General features: G+C 44.9%; 1 protein-coding gene across 1 annotated transcript in view; it reads right to left on the reverse strand.

The window, feature by feature from the left end:
* Tpo (thyroid peroxidase) overlaps positions 1-16247 on the reverse strand; it is a 54612-nt gene extending 38365 nt beyond the window's left edge. The window contains exons 1-4 of the mRNA XM_060374739.1: positions 16142-16247; positions 9991-10075; positions 4241-4392; positions 2836-2968 (exon numbers count right to left, since the gene is read on the reverse strand). Coding sequence (XP_060230722.1) covers positions 2836-2968; positions 4241-4392; positions 9991-10075; positions 16142-16217 — 446 coding nt within the window. The 5' untranslated portion in view covers positions 16218-16247. The remainder of the gene's footprint in view (positions 1-2835; positions 2969-4240; positions 4393-9990; positions 10076-16141) is intronic.
* Between the last annotated feature and the right edge of the window lie 958 nt (positions 16248-17205).

Below are 17205 nucleotides of genomic sequence, written 5' to 3' on the forward strand. Positions count from 1 at the left end.
TCATTTATGAAATTAGCATTTCTTTTCACTTCCATAGGCACATTGCTTTCCCAGCAGTAAGGTAGAATTACATGGAATGAAGATAGTAGCTGCTTTGCTTGGGCCCACAGACTTTCCCCAAAGGAGAGGAGTGTGTTAATTTCTCCTAGGAAAGCTCCAGAAAGTATCAATTCACAAATTATAATTTTATAATCAATTCACAAGTATAATTTCACAAATTATATTAAAATGCAAATGAAAAAGTAGGGGTTAAAGGTGCATGTAAGTGTGTGCCCATAAGACACATATCTAGGGAAAGTGCTTACTTTGCATGTAAGACACAGAAATCATCAGGCCTCCTTGGAGCATCACACCTGGTGCTAGCTAGTCCTTCTGGAATGGTCCTAATTGAAGCTGTCAGTTCTCAGGAATTAGGTCATTTCACAATATGTTTAGAAGGCAAATTCAAAGTTTAATTTAACTATTAGGGAATGATTATAGACATCTGTACAGCAAATTACATTCTATGTGCAGATAGGGTTGGGAAAGCTTCTGAAAATGGAAATATATCCTTCAAATTTACTTTTCAGGGTTTTACATTTCCCCTACGAATTATTTCTGCTCTTTAGAGTCTATTGAAGAGAAATGTTCCTCAAGAAGAGGACTGAGACAGATCAGCCTGTAGAGAAGCTGACATTCTGGCTCTTAGTAGGGTTTGCCTTCTGTAGACCAAGGCACATGGATATCTTTGAGTAAAAGACACAGTTGGTTAGGCAAGGGCTAGATTCTTTGATGAGCCAGGTCATCAGGCTCATCTCACCTTCCAGGGGCTGAAAAGCCTGCTTTAATTATGAGATCCAGTAGTAGCCTGAGGTCAGACAGGTCACCTACTTATGGTAGGAACCCTTCAGGACTGCTCTCCTTGGAAAAGCATGCTGAGTTACAATGGGATAGTTTGGGGCTCAAGCCTGGGGTCAAGAACAAGGGAGTTGGGTGCTGAAGAGTCCCTTCACGGTGACGGTCATAGTAATTATCCCTGGGCTTGAGCTTGAGAGGACATGTAGACTAGGTCACATTCTCATCTATGCCCTTTTCCAGAGGCCAAGCCTTGGACCTGATATCAAAGGGTCAGAATGCATGCTCTGCCCTGCCCTGTCTTTATCTGTTACCATGCTTGTTGGAAGGTCATACTTCCTTCTTAAGGGCCAAGCTCTGGATCTCAGGCTGTGCTCTAAGAAGTACTACATGTATCTTCTTTCCTGACTGTGGGTGCCGTATGAGCAGCGGCTTCAGGGTCCCGCCACAGACTTCCCGACAATGATGTAGTCCAGACCCGTAAGTCGGAATAAACCCTCTCGCCCTTGAATTGTTCTTGTCAGGGTATTTTATCATCGCAGCTGGAAAAGAAACCCGGACAACTTCAGTGTGACCCACTGGGGAAAAAAAAAGAGGGGGATAATAAGCAGTAGTCTCTATTCTACCAAGAGCTAACAATGAGGGGATATACCAGGTGAGTCCTCCAGAGGAGGCCATGAAGTTCTGGTGGGAATTCCAGAGAGATTCCCCAGATGAGGCTGTAGAAACGTGCCCAGGGGCTGGATGCACATCAGGGAGACTCAGGCCAGCAAAGGCTCTGCAGACAGAGGCCGAACTGTGTCAGAAGCTAAAGGCTCACTGGGAATCAGGAGGGATGGCTTAAGAGGGAAGCATCCTGCGATTGCCTGGGTAGGCGGTGACCTCTGAGCTGAGAAGCCCACGGCTGAACTCAGGGGAGATGTGCCAAAATCAAGACGAGAGAAGCGGCTTGATCTGTAACTGCATGGTGACTGCGGAAGCAGACGGCGACAGAGGCAGCCAGAGTCCCAGGAAGAGGAACCTGCCCAGCTAAAAAGGTAAGCGACAGTGTGGGGTGTGGTCACATTAGTACCCTGGACATGGAAAATCAAGCCAGAGAAGCAAGACCATGCAGCACACGTGGAAGCTACCTAACACCAGTCCTTCCTGAGGGATGGGAGAACCCAAGAAAGAGCTGACATGTCCTGGCAGCTGTGCAGAAACAACTCAGAAGGAGATTTGTTAGCGTGTAGGCGGTGTCTCCCTCAGGGGCTTGCTCCCCGCAGAAAGTCTCCCACCCATTCTCACTCCACACACTTCTCAGATGCTCATCTAGTTCTCCCCAGCCCTGTCTGCAGCACTGTGTAGGGTCAAGGCAGGATTATTCACTCCACTATATATGGGGGCAGGATTAGAAGCGGGTTAAAATGGAGGAGCATGAAGAAAGTGGTCCAAGCCCTGATATAACAGTCTGGTTGCACTAGGTGGAATGCCCCAGAAAAACACACACACACACACACACACACACACACACACACACACATACACACATTACACATTGAGCTAGGGTCTTTCTCTGAAGCTAAGTGAAGTCAAGAGGAGGAGGGCACTGTGATGGTTTGTGTCTAGCATAGGGCACATACATGGAGGAAAGCAAGATCTGCATGCCTCAAGGGTTGACGGGAGGAAGCAGACAGTCCTGGTAACACACTAGAGACAGGTAGGAGATTTGGAGTTATCAAAGATGCTGTCTGAGTATCTGGCTTGAGACATTAGGTGACAGTAATCCATTCTGTGATTTTAATACATAAAGGTGAGATGGAGAAAAAAAAAAAAGCTCTCCTCTGCTATCTCCAGTGCAGGGCATCCCAAGGGTAGCAGCTACAGGTAGTGGGAGTGTGAGAGAAGGGGGCACACAGGGTAGATGGTCACAGTTCATGGATCTACAGCCTGCTTCTCGAAGGCTTGCAGTCATAATCAAATCACGGGGGCCGTGATGGGTAGGGGGTCTTCGCACCGTACCTGTTGTTGCAAGCCCCTGTGATGTGCCGGTACTTCTTTGCCAGGCAGGTGTCAGGACATCTTGGTGGCAGCATGAAAGGCAAGCATCCTGACAGGTTGGCGATCGTGCTCAGAAGGTCTGCTGATAGGCCATCTGCATAACAGGACAGAGCAGACCCTGTGTGAAATCTGTACCAGATAAAGTTTCTTTCTGACGATTGTGTCAGCCATAGCTTCAGCGCCCACTTCGGGGCTTCCTGTGTAGTCTCAGTCACTGATGTGAGAAAGCCTGCCATCCCGGCTCAGTTTTGCACTCCTTCAATTAGTCCTCTCAATCATCTTCATTGCTAGTAGTGTGGGGGTTGTTCCCTTTTTGCTTTGTGATGATTCAGAAAAGCGACCTAGGAGCCACGTGGCTCCAGGAAGACAAGCCAGGAGGCTACTTCTCAGAGCTGCCCCCATCTCGGAGGACACACCGCCTTACATGCTACGGAGTGGCTGATTCTATAACGTAAATAACCTTAAAGTATCCCTTAGGGTATTTTTTTTTTAATTTTAAAATTTTATTTTCAATTACACTTTATTTACTTTGTATCCCCCCTCTAGTTCCCTCCCTCCTCCCCTCCCCCTTTTCCACACATGCCCCTCCCCAAGTCCACTGGTAGGGGAGGGTTTCTTTTTCTTCCTTCTGATCCCTTAGGGTATTTTACATTACCAATTTTGCAATAAGATCTGTCTTCCCGATGTGCTCTTGCTCTCACCTGGGCTGAAAACCTTGCTATACCGAAGCAGAAGCCAGTAGGCCTCTATCCTTGGGACAGGTCATCCTACCAACACTTCCACCCCTGTCTGACCTGGTATCACTAGTGGATAGGGGCCGATGATGTCTGTAGACAGGTCTTTCATCTATGTGGTCTAAAACAAAAACCTTTTCAGAATGGCTTTATGGTTGCTACAAAATCTAAACTCGGTTATTCAGTATAGGATCTGAGCACTGTGGTCAAGACTGGTTTAAAATGCGTTCATCTCCTCAGGCAAAGAAGAACCAGATTAACTTAGAGAGGAAATAGCTCGTGACACCACACTGAAGAGAACCACATGGCTGTCACATTCCTTGGGTAACAGACTAAGTCAGAAGACCCTGACTGCAAACTGGGAAGTTGAGGCCCCTGTGTAGTCCTCTGCCTGCTGGGACAAGACACAACCCGGATGAATGTCTCCTCAGAGAGCCTTTGCGGCTGAATGTACTCCCCAAGTTTCACTAGGTGGGAATGCTACAGGAAAATTCCCAATTTATTTTAGACCATAAAAGGCACGTTTAGCTGTTTCTCCAAATAGGATTGAAAGTGGAGGGAAACTATTTTCCAAGAACAACAGACATAAGAAACTGTGAGTGGGTTTAAGCAGAGGCATGTGGGCTGCTTACCCGTGGAGAACTGTGATTGTTCACGTCTCATGACTTGTATGGATGTTTCCATGATCTCTGCTGCTCGGGACACAGCCCCACTGGTGGGTTCTGGCAGCTTGGAGAAAGAGAGAAGCTGGGTTGGAGAAAGGACTTCCCTTTTCTTGAGGTTTCTAGAGCATAAAGAGACATAGGTGAAATGGGGCTTGAGGGGCAGCTCAGTTCGCAGAAGTACTTGATGAGCGAGCATGTAAGCACTCAGATTTAATCTCCAGAACCTATGGAAAAATCTGGGCATACTGATACAGTCCTGTAACCCCCGTGCTGGGGAGGCGGAGGCAGGTGGATCTCTTGGGTACCTTCCAGCCCACCCTAACTGATGAGCCCCAGGTTCTAACGGGAGATCAGGTCTCGAAATACAAGGTGTATGGTCTTTGAGGTTGACTTCTGGACTCCTCATGCATATGCCTATGAACCTGGAAACACGCATTCTCCCAACCCTCCCCGTCCTATAACCAACACATATACATACACACCCAATAAATACATAAACTGGATATTTATTAAGTGACTGCACATACCAGACAATGAACTATGGGGCACACAAAGAAAACACCTAGCTAGTTCTGAACCAAAGAATTGCTGGGGTCAGTAAAAGAGATAGAATATAACTAGAAAGTATCAATAATGGGTGCTGAAGACAATGGCTGATAGTTTCTGTTTGTTTGTTTGTTTGTTTATTTTTAAACAATCTATATCTGAATTATCTTGATTCTCTTTAACAGTTCTTTGGTTCTCATCAAAACCTAGGCTGGGCGGGGCCACTGCAGGGTAGTCTCAACTGGAGCAGGGAGGCTCATCAAATCCTCCCCATTCTGACCTCCAGAGTCTGAGGGTCTGAGGCTAGGCAGAACCTAGCCTCAGATCCTGGCATAAATGTCCCTTTCCTGCTGCCAACTATCCCAGATTGACTCAAGTATGTATAACTGTGACCTTTGGGAAAACAGCTCTCTTTTCAGTTTTATCATACTGTGAATAAATGGAATGTCTATATTGTCCATTTATTAGTAATAGCCTAAAATACCCGCTGCTCTCTGAGCAAAAGTCATACTTCAGGTGCTTCAGTGCAGTGGCTTCATACTGTAGCCTGAAAACGTGATTAAGAGAGGCCAACTGCTTTTACCACAGGAAAAAAAACCAGTTACATGAGGGGATGGTCAGTGTCTGTTGTAATTATTTCTATATCTGTGTTTATGTCCAAACAGCAATCTGCATACTCCAAAATATATAATACAAAACCCCTTAAAAAACCCCAGTAAATAAATGCCATAATTATGACAATTAAGTAGGTAAGGAATTTAACACTTAACCCATGTAAGTTGAGTGGCTTTTGTAAGGTAGACATGAGTGACAGCAGCAATATTGAGACACAAACATGCAGAACTTACATGCACTGGAAACGAGTGACTCTGTTTACCCATGTCCATGATACAAAATGTAACATGAAATACTTGTATTTTTTCACATGCTCACAAATGTAAAAGATCCAATAAAGCCCTGAACCTTGAGGAGACAGATTATTCCAAGTGTGCATATGACATGAAGTGATCAAAGCTTCGTGGGAATGGGCAGAGGGCAGGAGGCTCCAGTTTAGAAGCAGAGACCATTGCTGCTTGCTACTAGTTGGGGCCACATCTTCCTGAGGTGCCAGTGGTAGACAGAAATGTGGCCTCTAAAGATAGAGGGCATTTCTCTAAAATGTATTTGGACAGAGGACATTGCTAATGGGAAATGTGGTGTTTTAATGTTTGTACTGTGATGCTTATATATTTGTGAGCAGGCAAATATTTGGAGTAGAGGGCAACTTGTCTTTCTACTATTTGTTGATGAACTCCCCCTTGATGCTCTAGCTGCCTTGAGGGAAAAGACTATCAGCATAAAAGCCTGCTGGCTGTCATTATGCCAGAACCTGCGGCTGAATACACCACAGATGCTGTACCAAGGCATAGTGCTCATTTTTAAACTATTTTATTTGGGGTTCCTTAAAGCCTCTCCCTTCCAGCTCCTAGCCTAGGTAGGAGAGAGGAGGTTAGTGGGGAGAGGGGAGAAGACCCCTTTACTTCTCCTGTTTCTCATTTCTCTAGGGTTGACAGGTTCTTAGGGGCTATACCAATCTTCGTCAACAGCAAATGTAGGAAGCAGCCTCCTGCAAGCCGCTGTGCCATGCAGCATCTCTCCCGTCTCTCTCCAAACTGCCACATGCCACCCGGCTCTGGTTTCTCCAAACTCCTGCATGCCATACACCACACTTTCTATCCCCTGAGCTCTCCTAGACCATGCGCTGCTCTGTGCTGCATGAGGCAGGCTGTTACCAGCTGGTGAAGACCACACCCAACAGAAGGCAATTGCCAGCTGTGGACAAATTAAAGTCCAAACTAAAATTCCACACTTGTGATTAAAAAACAAACAAAAAAAATCATATTTCTATAACTAAGTTTTTAGAGAAACCACAACCTCCGTTTTACCAAACACCACAGATTTGCTTCTCATGGTTTGTTGCTACGAGCCTCAGTGAACATTTTCTACCTCATTAGAGGGGCACTTCTCTTGTTCTAGCAGAAAAACTGCTGTGACTTGGCAGTGGGGCAATGTCACAATGGGTCCAAAACACAAGCCTTGATGGCTGTGACTGATGCTAGTATTGAGGAGGGGGTAGCCAGTTACCTGACTGCTGAGGAAGCAGCTGAGCAGTTTGAGAGCAGCTAGAGCAGGAAGGAGGAAAACAGAAAGATGAAAAGATGATGAGCAAATGGAGAGCTGAGACAAAGAAAGGGCAGGCTGTAAGAAGCCAGAGAAGAGAACCTGTAGCCCCCTTTTGCTGGAATAGTCCCGGAGAGCCATCAGTTCCTTAGTCTAGGGCCTCAGAGCCTAGGCTGAGAGCTGTAATACTAGTCCCTGCCAAGGGCTAAATGTCTAAAATTTTAGGCCTGGTAGGTACATTTGTAGGGCTTAGGGTCCTGTCGGGGACTCTGACACTAGAGGGCGCCACTTACTGTTGCTTTTACAAGCCTGCAACTGTTGCTCACCACTGCCAGACAGACAAAGGAAAGCTACCAGAGAGCAGCATTTGAAGAGTTTCTCCTTGCCCGTCCAGGATTCCTAGCTGGATAGGGAAAAAGAACCCCTGGCTGGCTGATTGGCAATGGATGCCATTACTCTGCCCTGTTCTGAGGTGGACAGCCACTGGAAACAGGCTGCCCTGCTGCCTTGATCCCTAGGTTGGACATTCTAGTCCTCATAGCTTGCTAATGATAGTGGTCATTGTCAGGGTCAATGCCTGTATCTTTCTCTGGCTTGTCCCCTTAGCTGTTACACAGCCCTTCAAGAGGACTTGTCCTCCCTGGTGGATTACCTCCCTTCCATACCCAGCCTTCCCTGAGCTCTGATCTAAGGGGCTTGGTGAGGTGTTTTATTTATCAGCTGTCCAGTCAGCTGTCCACCTGCTACTGCCCCTGGGAAGCTGCAGAACAGGCAGCTCCATGTGTTAACTGTCTAATCATAGTGACGGTCTCCAGCCATTTTTGCAGGGCTCATTCACACTCCAGCTGCAGAAGCTGGGAGGGTGTTAATGTGTGTTCTTAGATTTGCAGAAGGATATTGATTTTACTCACATTTCGTGGACTTTGTGTTTAGCTGGCTCAGCATTCCTCAAGCGAAAAGCCAAGGAGGAGATCCACAAGTCAGATTTATGTTGTTCTCTCTATTCCCCCCTCCCCCCCCGCCCCGGGTGTTTGTGAAGTAGGGGTACAGCTCAACAGTACCATCCTCATTAGGTCATCTCGTGCCCTTCGCTTCTTCTGCTGCCAGGCAGAACTTAGAACATCTCACTGTCAGCATACAGAAATGATGCCACAGGTCTGAGCACAGATAATCCAGATGAGTGTAACCTGGAGCCCATGGGCAACCGTGAAATTAAGTTTGGATGCTGAAAGGGAGCAGATTTGTCACTCCAGGCAGTGGTAAGAATGTGATCCTGGCACTTTGTGCTGCCTATAGCTTCCTGTTTCCCGAGATTCCCTTGTCACTCAGCAGAGAAAAAGTTGGGAAAGCAGCCTATCTACATTCTTGAAGGGAGGGAGAGGGAGGGAGAAAGGAAGGAAGAAAGAGAGGGAAAGAAGGACGAAGGGAGAGTAGAGAAGATAGGGAGAGGAGAAAGAGAGATAGAAAGGGAAAGAAAGAAAGAAAGAAAGAAAGAAAGAAAGAAAGAAAGAAAAGAAAAAAAAAGAAAGAAAGAGAAAGAGAAAAAAAAGGGAGAAACAATATATTGGATATAGGTTTTAGGCTACGTTCTGCAGATGCACAAGTGAAAGCCTGAGCCTGGAAATCTCATCTACTTAGTCTGCTGAGGACTCTTGGTTCAAGGGAGCAGAGGAGTTGGTGGCTTCATCCCTACAGGTCCGGGAAGGGTTACTGTATAAACGGTCCCCCATACAGGGGTCTCTGGAGACACTTTCTACCAGCACATCTGACTTGCTTTCTAGATGGCCCAGTCATGACTAATAGCATGCCCTATCCACATTTTTTTTTCTTTTTTTGAACCGGCTCTACTTCCTGCTGCAGAAGCTCAGGCTGCCAATCACAGATGAAACTGCCGTGCTGTCAGTATAGCCTCATGCCTCTTCCTCCCCAACCAGTACAGTCATGGGGTCCCCTGTCACCCATCAGCTGTGTGTCCTGCACTGAGGTTGACACTATGAAACTCTTAAGCTTGTGAAATTTTCTGCCACCACTCTGACCCCCAGTGGGTAACTCCTCTGGCTCTAAGAATCTCAGGAGCATCCCATCCTACTGAAAATGCCCTTTCTTCATCCCATTACTTCATCTGCTCGGGAAATGTTTTCCTCTTTCTTTCACCTTCAATTTACTTTTTAAATAGCCAGGTAACAATTTGTCTGTAGCCAGTGTGGAATAATGAAACAAATTTCTACTTGGAATAATAGAAATTTGAGGTAAATCAGAAGTTGTCATGTAATAATTTGTACCTTGAGAGATATTGTAACTTTTCACCAACTTCCAATAAAATGATAAGTTTGTGAAGATAAAATGTGGTATGTTTGTGAAGTTTTGTGAATGTCTAATAAGACACCTTGATGCTATTAGCTCTGGTGTCTGTCACATATTTAAAAGTGTGATGTTAGGGGCTGGAGACATGGCTCAGAGTTAAGGGCACTGACTTCTTTTCTAGAGGAGTCAGATTAGATTCCCAGTACCCACACAGTGGTTCATAACTGTCTGTAAAGGCAGTTCCAGTGGATCTGATGCCCTCTGTGCCCACTGCAGCCACATTGCAAGCACAAGATGCTTAGACATGCATGAGGGCAAAGCATGTGCACAAATACAATAAGATTATAAAACTTTTTTTTAAATTAAAAAATGAGCATGTGGAGTCAGTTATTTCGGGAAAAAGTGATGACCAGATTGAGGCTCTGGTTCTGTGCTTGAGGTTCTAGGGACACTACAGTGGCTTCGCACCGAGCCTGAGTGCACACAGCCCTTCCTCCTTAATGTGTCCTAATGTTATTCCTGTCCGAGCCTCAGGCTCTGTCATTCTGGCACCTTGAAATATGATTAGACCACGGGCTTTTGGTTTTTGTTTCGCTGAGCAAAGAGAAAGGCTGAGCATTGTTTTCCCATTGCTGCCAGCAAGACTGGGACCATGAACTTCCGTGCCTCAATTGCAAAAGGGGCTAATGGTGAACACCGTCACTCACCTTTTCATGGTGTTGTAGACTGCATTGTCCACCATGAGCTGGCTTGCTTCCACCAGGCTGTCCACACCAGACTTCACAGTCCTCCCTAGGACAGAAAGCACTGCACCATGAAAACAGACACCCCCAGACCTCCCCTGGAGCAGCATCTCTGCCAGCTTTAGCTTTCTTCCTCAAGTGCAGAATGGTCTCTAGAAATGAAGGGATTATTGGAGTGTGCTTGAGCATTAACATCTATACAAAAATGAAACAAATTCTGTAAAGGTAAACTAAGTAACTGCATATTTTAGACACTGTATCAATGAGAGAACTTTGCAGCATTGAGCCCCTGACAGCATCTGCCTATTGATATTTGATATAGGAAGCAGCAATATGATGAGAAGTTGTTAGAGAACCTGAGACACTTGAGATCACAAGTTCCCAAGACCATACCAGTCCCCAGCTTGGGGCACAGTGTGCTTACTCATTTTCCTTCTAAATCTACCTTGCTATATCCATTCCTGAAGTCAGCTCTGGTCCTGTCTTAGCAGATGGAAAAAAAGCACTCATTCTCTAGATTGGGTGGGCATTGATGGCCTTCTAGCAGGGAGGCTGTATGCGTGGACCATAGAGTCAGGATACTGTGTTAAGATGTGATGGATGAGTGATAATAGAATGCCACATCCTAGTCAGTGCTCTTACTGTGAGCATGGTCATTTCCTGACTCTGTTTACACACATATTTTTTTGGCTCTCTGTGGAGGACCTGTTGAGTCCAGAGGGTTCACATAGCACTGGATCCTTCATTTTCTGATTTTGGTACTATCCGCCCCAGCCTTACTTCCCCTCACCGATCCTTCCTTGTAACAGTTTTGGCTCTTCTGGTTTTTATCTCTAATTCTCTCCCAATTCATCTTCAACTTGAACTACTTCTGTCTCCACCAGTGTACATGGCCTCTGTGGTGGTTTGAGTAAGAGTGTTCCTTAAAGGCTCACATGTTTGAATGCTTGGCCCCCAGCAAGTGGAACTGTTTGCGAAGGATTAGGAGGTGTGGCCTTGTTGGAAGAGAGATGTCACTGGGAATGGGTGTAGATGTTTCAAAAGTTCACGATAGGCCTAAGCTCCCTCCTTTTCTGTGTCTCTGTCTGTCTGGAAATGTCTTTCCCTCCTCTCTGCCTGCTCCCTACAGACCAGGACATAAAGCTCTTAGCTACTGCTCCAGTGCCATGCCTGTCTGCTCACCATAATGATCTTAGTCTAATCCTATACAATTGTAAAACAATCCCCCAATTAAATGCTTTCTTTTGTAAGTGTTGCCTTGGTCATAGTGTCTCTTCGCAGCAATAGAACAGTGACTGAGGCAGCCTCTGATACTTTGTCTGGAGTCAAGTGCCATTTGAGATACTTAAAAATGTGTCCTTTTCCTTACTTTCTCAGTGTCTTTTAGGAAGCTCTGTACATCCTATCACTGAGTGGGAAAATTCATGGCTGAGACTTTGTTCCTGCTGTCAGTCAAGTGGCTTTCTAAATAAAGGCCTGTTGGGCTGTGCCTCCCCTCACAACGCAAAGACCCAGATTTCCGCAGAGTGACAGCCACACTCCTTTCCATGGTGTACAAGACCCTCACAACCTACAAGGACAAGGTTTAATTTTCAAAGCTCTGGGTGTGATAACTTGATTTCCTCCTCTTTTAAAATGTATCATCCCCTGGCACTAAAGGAATAAGAACATTTGTTATACAAGCAAGAACCTCAGTTCAGAGCCCAGCATCCATGACAAAGTCTGCCATGGCTGCATGCACCTTTTATTGCAGTGCTGTGCAGAACAGGGGTAGGAGGGCCATCGGCGCTCACCGGCTGCCCGTCTAGTTCAGGTTCGGTGAGAGGACCTTTCTTAGGGTAATAATGTGGAGGGTGAAAGAACAGTCTCCTGATGTCCTCTTCTGCTCTCTCTGTACATATACGTGTACACAAACACCCTCTACACCTGTTTATACCTCCTGCACCCCCCAAAGTATCTACTTGAAATATCTAGCTCATACTCTTCCTTAACAAAATGACCCTCTGAGTAGGCTATAGCAGAGGGAAATGATGAGTTCTGTACTGTGTGCTCTGTGCACTATGAATGTTAGAAGCCTGGACCACATGGTCTCCACCTCTTTGGTACTCAGATGGAAGTTGGACTTGATAGATGTTGCTGTTCAGGTAATTCAACTGGCCTGCCCTCAGGAGCCTTTAGGGTCCTGACAATGCCCTATGTCACCTGGGCCAGGTGCTCTAGATGTAACCCATCTGCCTTTCCCACTTGCTGCTCTCTCTGCCTTGGTTTCTCTCCCTGTCCCTGTTCTCTGACTTTTCTCTCTTGGGCAGCCTCCACCATCCCCATCTTTCTTTCCTATGTTCTCTCACTCTCTTTCTTGTTCTCTGTCTCTGTATCTCTCCACCTCTATACAATAAATCTCTTCTTACCTGATCTTCTGAGTGCATTTGACATTAAAAAATATATTATCACAGTAGAGACTTCTCATTATGTAAGAGCTAAATGACTGAATAGAAAAATTAACTATGAAGAAAAAGGTGTGTGTGTGTGTGTGTGTGTGTGTGTGTGTGCGCATTTCCTATTCTGGGGAATAGTAGTTGCCGGTGAAATAATTTCCTGTTATTGACCAATATTAGGTTGATATTTAAATTGAAGCAATCATGTATCACTTAGACTTTAATTTGCTATTTTTATTATAAAATACCAAAATTTAAAGAAAGGTTTATTATTTCAAATTTTGTCTTTGAACCAAAGATTTTTCTTATTGAAAAAAATTCCTGCAGAAACACTTATCTATGAGCTTCAAAAATCTCTGTGGAACTGCATAAATTTAAAATTAATTATGTTTTAGATGAATGAGGTGTCTTATTCATCCAGAACAGAGAAGAGAATCTTTCCTTCTGCCCATCTTAGGTTAACTTTCTGGGGGCAAATATATTAGACCAACAAAGGAAGGATAAGCAGGAGAAAAGGCTGGCAGTCAGCAAGCCTTAGTCAGTGTGCTGAGTCCCATGGGAGGTGCCAGAGGCAACTGACAGCATTGTTGAGAACTTAGTTAGACAGGAAAAAAGGACAGAAAGGAGAGGAAAGAGGGAAGGCAGAGGAAACAGGTTGTTGCTTATTAGGGAACACACTGGGAAGAGACAGATAAATAGGGAATGCCCCCAGGCACCTGACATCTGGGTTTGTAATGTGGGTTCCTGGACATCTGTGTCTGCTTAGAACCTGGAGCTTCCTTTCTTCTCAGTAGGCAGTGGTTCAGACATTTGCTTAATGGGTTTTCTGGCCAGCAGGGGGAAACAGAGTGCCTCTCTAAAACCCATGGCATTCTTTGCATCTCAAGAGCCATCCAGCAGGTGCACAGGCTACTTCTGACTTTCCTGACTTGTCTTTGCATTTAGGTCAATGACCCCAAGAATCTCAACTTGGCCTCTTCTGTTTGTCTAGAACAGAAATCCAAATTCTAGAGTGTAACTTGACCCAGTCTCTGTCCTGGAGATATCATCTGTCATCTGGCTTTCCACATGTATGTCCTTAAAGTGCCATCTGCTCTGGGAGGCACACTGGCCTCTAGAATCCCACCTCCTGCATATTCATAACTGGAAGGCAAGAAGCCATTATACAAGAAGGTACTTTATGTCAAGATAAAGAAACAGTCTGCACAGTTCCAAACATTTTCACTAACGCAAAGAAACAGCAAGGAAAGCCAATGTCTTCCTCCCTAAAGCTTCCGAGGCCCCAGGCTCCCAAGTGCTGCCCTTGGCTAACTTGGATCACCCAGCTTTTGCTCAGAGCCATATGTGGATCCTGTTTGGATGATGGCTGTTTTCAGAAATCTGGGGAACTGAGCTGGCCAGCTTTCCTTTTAAACAAACTCCCCCACTAGGCAGGCTTCCCAATCTCAGGATTTGCAGGCAGCTTTCCTGCTCACACTGTTCATTTGCATCTTATTTTCTTTTCACAGCTACAACTAGCTGCTGAGTTCGCCATAAAGATAATTTCGCATGGATCTTAATTTTGCACAAACACTGGGAGCCCATCTCAGTCTGTCGAAAGGAATGCACAGGTCTTCATGAAGAATTGCTACCAGGGGCTGTCAAGAGACTCTATGAGGAAAGTTTCCCTAGATTTATAATGGCCGTGGGTATAGTTTAGAAGAAAATGAAACCTTTTTTTCATTTTCAGTACTTTGTTACCGAATTTCCAGGTGCTGGAGTTTCTTTTCCTTTGTGCTTTAAGCCATCTGGCTCTGCACAGCAAAGTGTGTCTGTGTGTCTGTGTGTGTGTGTGTGTGTGTGTGTGTGTGTGTATGCGTCCCCTATAGTTTTGCTTCTTAAAGTGTCTTTGATGTCCCCCAAATGCACAAAGTCATCCGCATTGTTATTTTCCAAATGCATTTAATTTTGGCTGTGGTGAGATAAACCAGATGAAACCTATGTTTCAAATACGTCTCACTGGTGCATGTTTATCGGTTCAAGGGCACTGTTTAGTTTTCAACGGATAAAAATGTTCTTATATTAAAGAACATAAAATGGAACCACTGTGAAGCAAACACTTTGGCTTGCTTTTGTTTTTCTATGACAGAGTCTTAAGAAGTACAGGCCGAGTTCATTCAAACTTGCTGTATATCTGATGCTCGCCTTGAACTCTTGATCCTCCTTGCCTCAGGTGTGCTAGCACACCAATCAGAACCTAAAGAACACTGGCAGTGATTTTAATAATTTGGAAAAAGTTAGCATCAAACCCAGGACCTCGCATGTGCCAAGCAAGCACTGCCGCCACTGACCTAGACCAGATCAGAGCTATAGCCAAAGCTGGCCTTGATCCTGCGATTCTCTTGTTTTATCCTTTTTGTTGTTTCTCTGCCAATGTGTCATACTGCCTAAATAAGAATTAGAATAAAGTAGATGGATGATAAGCCGGCATAAAAATATCCTAATGAATTGAAAAATACACTCTGAAGTGTACTGTCATTATAAAAGTCACGTTGTACATTATTATACACTATTAAAATGTTAGCAGAAGAGTTGAATATATTTTTTTATATATTGTTGAATATATATTTTATATATTGTTTTATTCCTAGGGTCTTGATCACTATTGAACAGACGGATAAAGTGTTTTGCTCCCTTCTGTGTGCTGAACAACTGTCATGTTCCAGATGTTAGAAGGATTGGTATGAAGGGGTATACGTAGTTTCTCTTCAAGAGGAAAAATGAGCACCCCTCTTCTTTTCTTTAGCTGCCACAGCAACATACTTTTAAAGTGAATGCTCACCAGGAATGCTGGTGGTGGTCATTTGAAGACCCAAACTTGGAAAGGGAGTGGGAATCTCAGAAAAAAAGAGTGCTTTGATACCCAGAAGGAAGAAGGTGTGAATACCCAGAAGAAAAAGAGGAAGGAGGCTTTCTTCAGGAGCTCCCTGGCCTGAGAAGGCAGAAGGGTTATTTCAGTACAGCCTGGATGTTTAGGCAGTCAGAAAAATTAGTCAGAATGTGGCTCCTAGGAGGAAGCGCATCCTGGATGTGCTAAGGATGAAGATGCTAAGGCCCAGGGGTTGGGTTGTGCCTGAGAGACTGGGAGGCACCAAGTGCCCCTTCCCCAGCATCCTGCCACCAGGAAGCTTGCTTCAGGGTGGCCACTTTTCCTTTAGCCCCTTCTTTTCCCATGTCCCTTTCCTCTTTTCTTCCCTTCCCTCCCCTTCCCTCACTCCCATTTGTGTCTTTCCTTCCCTTTCCTCTCTCCCTCCTTCCTTCTTTCTTTCCTTTCTTCCTTCCTTTGTTTTAATAACAAGGAGTATGTTAACTATGACATCTCAGTATCTTTCTTATCATAAATTTCCCATACAACTAATTCCAGAAACTACCAGAGACGTTTAATGAAAGATGATTTTATAACAATAACAGAACATGCAGGTAAAATGGAAATGATTTATTCCACAATCATGGAAAAAATCAGTTCTTTTAAAGGAAGAATTATATTTCAATCCTTCTAAACTGAACAATTACATTATTCTCTTCGAAAAGCACAAAAGGGTCTTGACTGGTTCTCAACAACTGCCGTGACAATGTTCAGTTTGTTGAGTGTGAAAAACAACTTTTCGAGACTAAAAGGACATGTATTATTTGTTACTTACCCCACAAGGCTTCTCTGCTTCTCAGGATGAAAGGGAGGAAAATTCCAGTTCCCAATACTGCCAGCATGATTGCCATAGCTCTAAGAGCTCTCACTCTGCAGCTGAAGTGGGGAAAGTGATAATCAGAGAGTCAGCAGGATACTGTAGGATCTACCAGAAATACCCAGGCCTCTCCTCAGGCGGGTCCTCCTGCCGCTCCTTAGGACACTGAGCCACCCTCAGAACCAGGAAGAGGCATAGTCAGTCTGGAGTGCCGATCAGACCTGGTCCTCTCTTCGTCAGAAACGTGGGGCTAAAGGGTGGGTGCTCCATGTGAAACATAGCTAACATTAGGAATTTAGCTTCCATAAAGGTAAATAACCCCCCGGCACCCGAGGCATTTCTTAGGTCACGGGGATTCTAATGAAATCTAATGAAATGAGTTCAGAGGAAACTAAAGATCCAAACGTGATCACGGCGGCTTCTAAGTCTTCGTTTTCTCAGTCTCACAGGTAGCTTTTTTTTTAATCCTTGACTTTGATAAGCAGAACACCCCAAGGGGAACACATGCTAGTGCATGTGCGTCTGTAAGTGACCTGAGCACACCTGAAGTCATGGGCACAAGGGCATCATCAGGCTTTGCCAGGAAGAACATCTATTTGCCACACAGCCCTCAAATGGCCTCCCGTTGCCAACTTTACACTTTCATTATAGATTTCTCCTAGAAAATGGGAAAATAAAAAGTTTTACAACCTGCCCATTTTTCTTTTCTCAGCTGAGGAAGCAGGGTGTGCTTGGTTGGGTACGCTGTTTGTGGCCTTCACTTCCAAAATGTGAATCTTGATTGCCTCACTCAGACTTGCTCACCCACCGTATAAGTGGACTCTGCCCCGATGCCCACTCGAGCTTCTGATGGAAGTGGCTCCACTCTGTTTGTTTAGTATTGTGTTTCTGCCAAGTGCTTGTGTGTCCTGGCTGCTCAGAAAGAAGATGACGCTCATAGAGAACACTGCCCACCTGACCGAGAAAGACAGAAGGACACTGTGCTATTCAGAGAAAGAAGAAACTTATTAAAAACAACCCCT

This window comes from Meriones unguiculatus, chromosome 1 (assembly GCF_030254825.1).
Source record: "Meriones unguiculatus strain TT.TT164.6M chromosome 1, Bangor_MerUng_6.1, whole genome shotgun sequence".
NCBI classification, from domain to species: Eukaryota; Metazoa; Chordata; class Mammalia; order Rodentia; family Muridae; genus Meriones; species Meriones unguiculatus.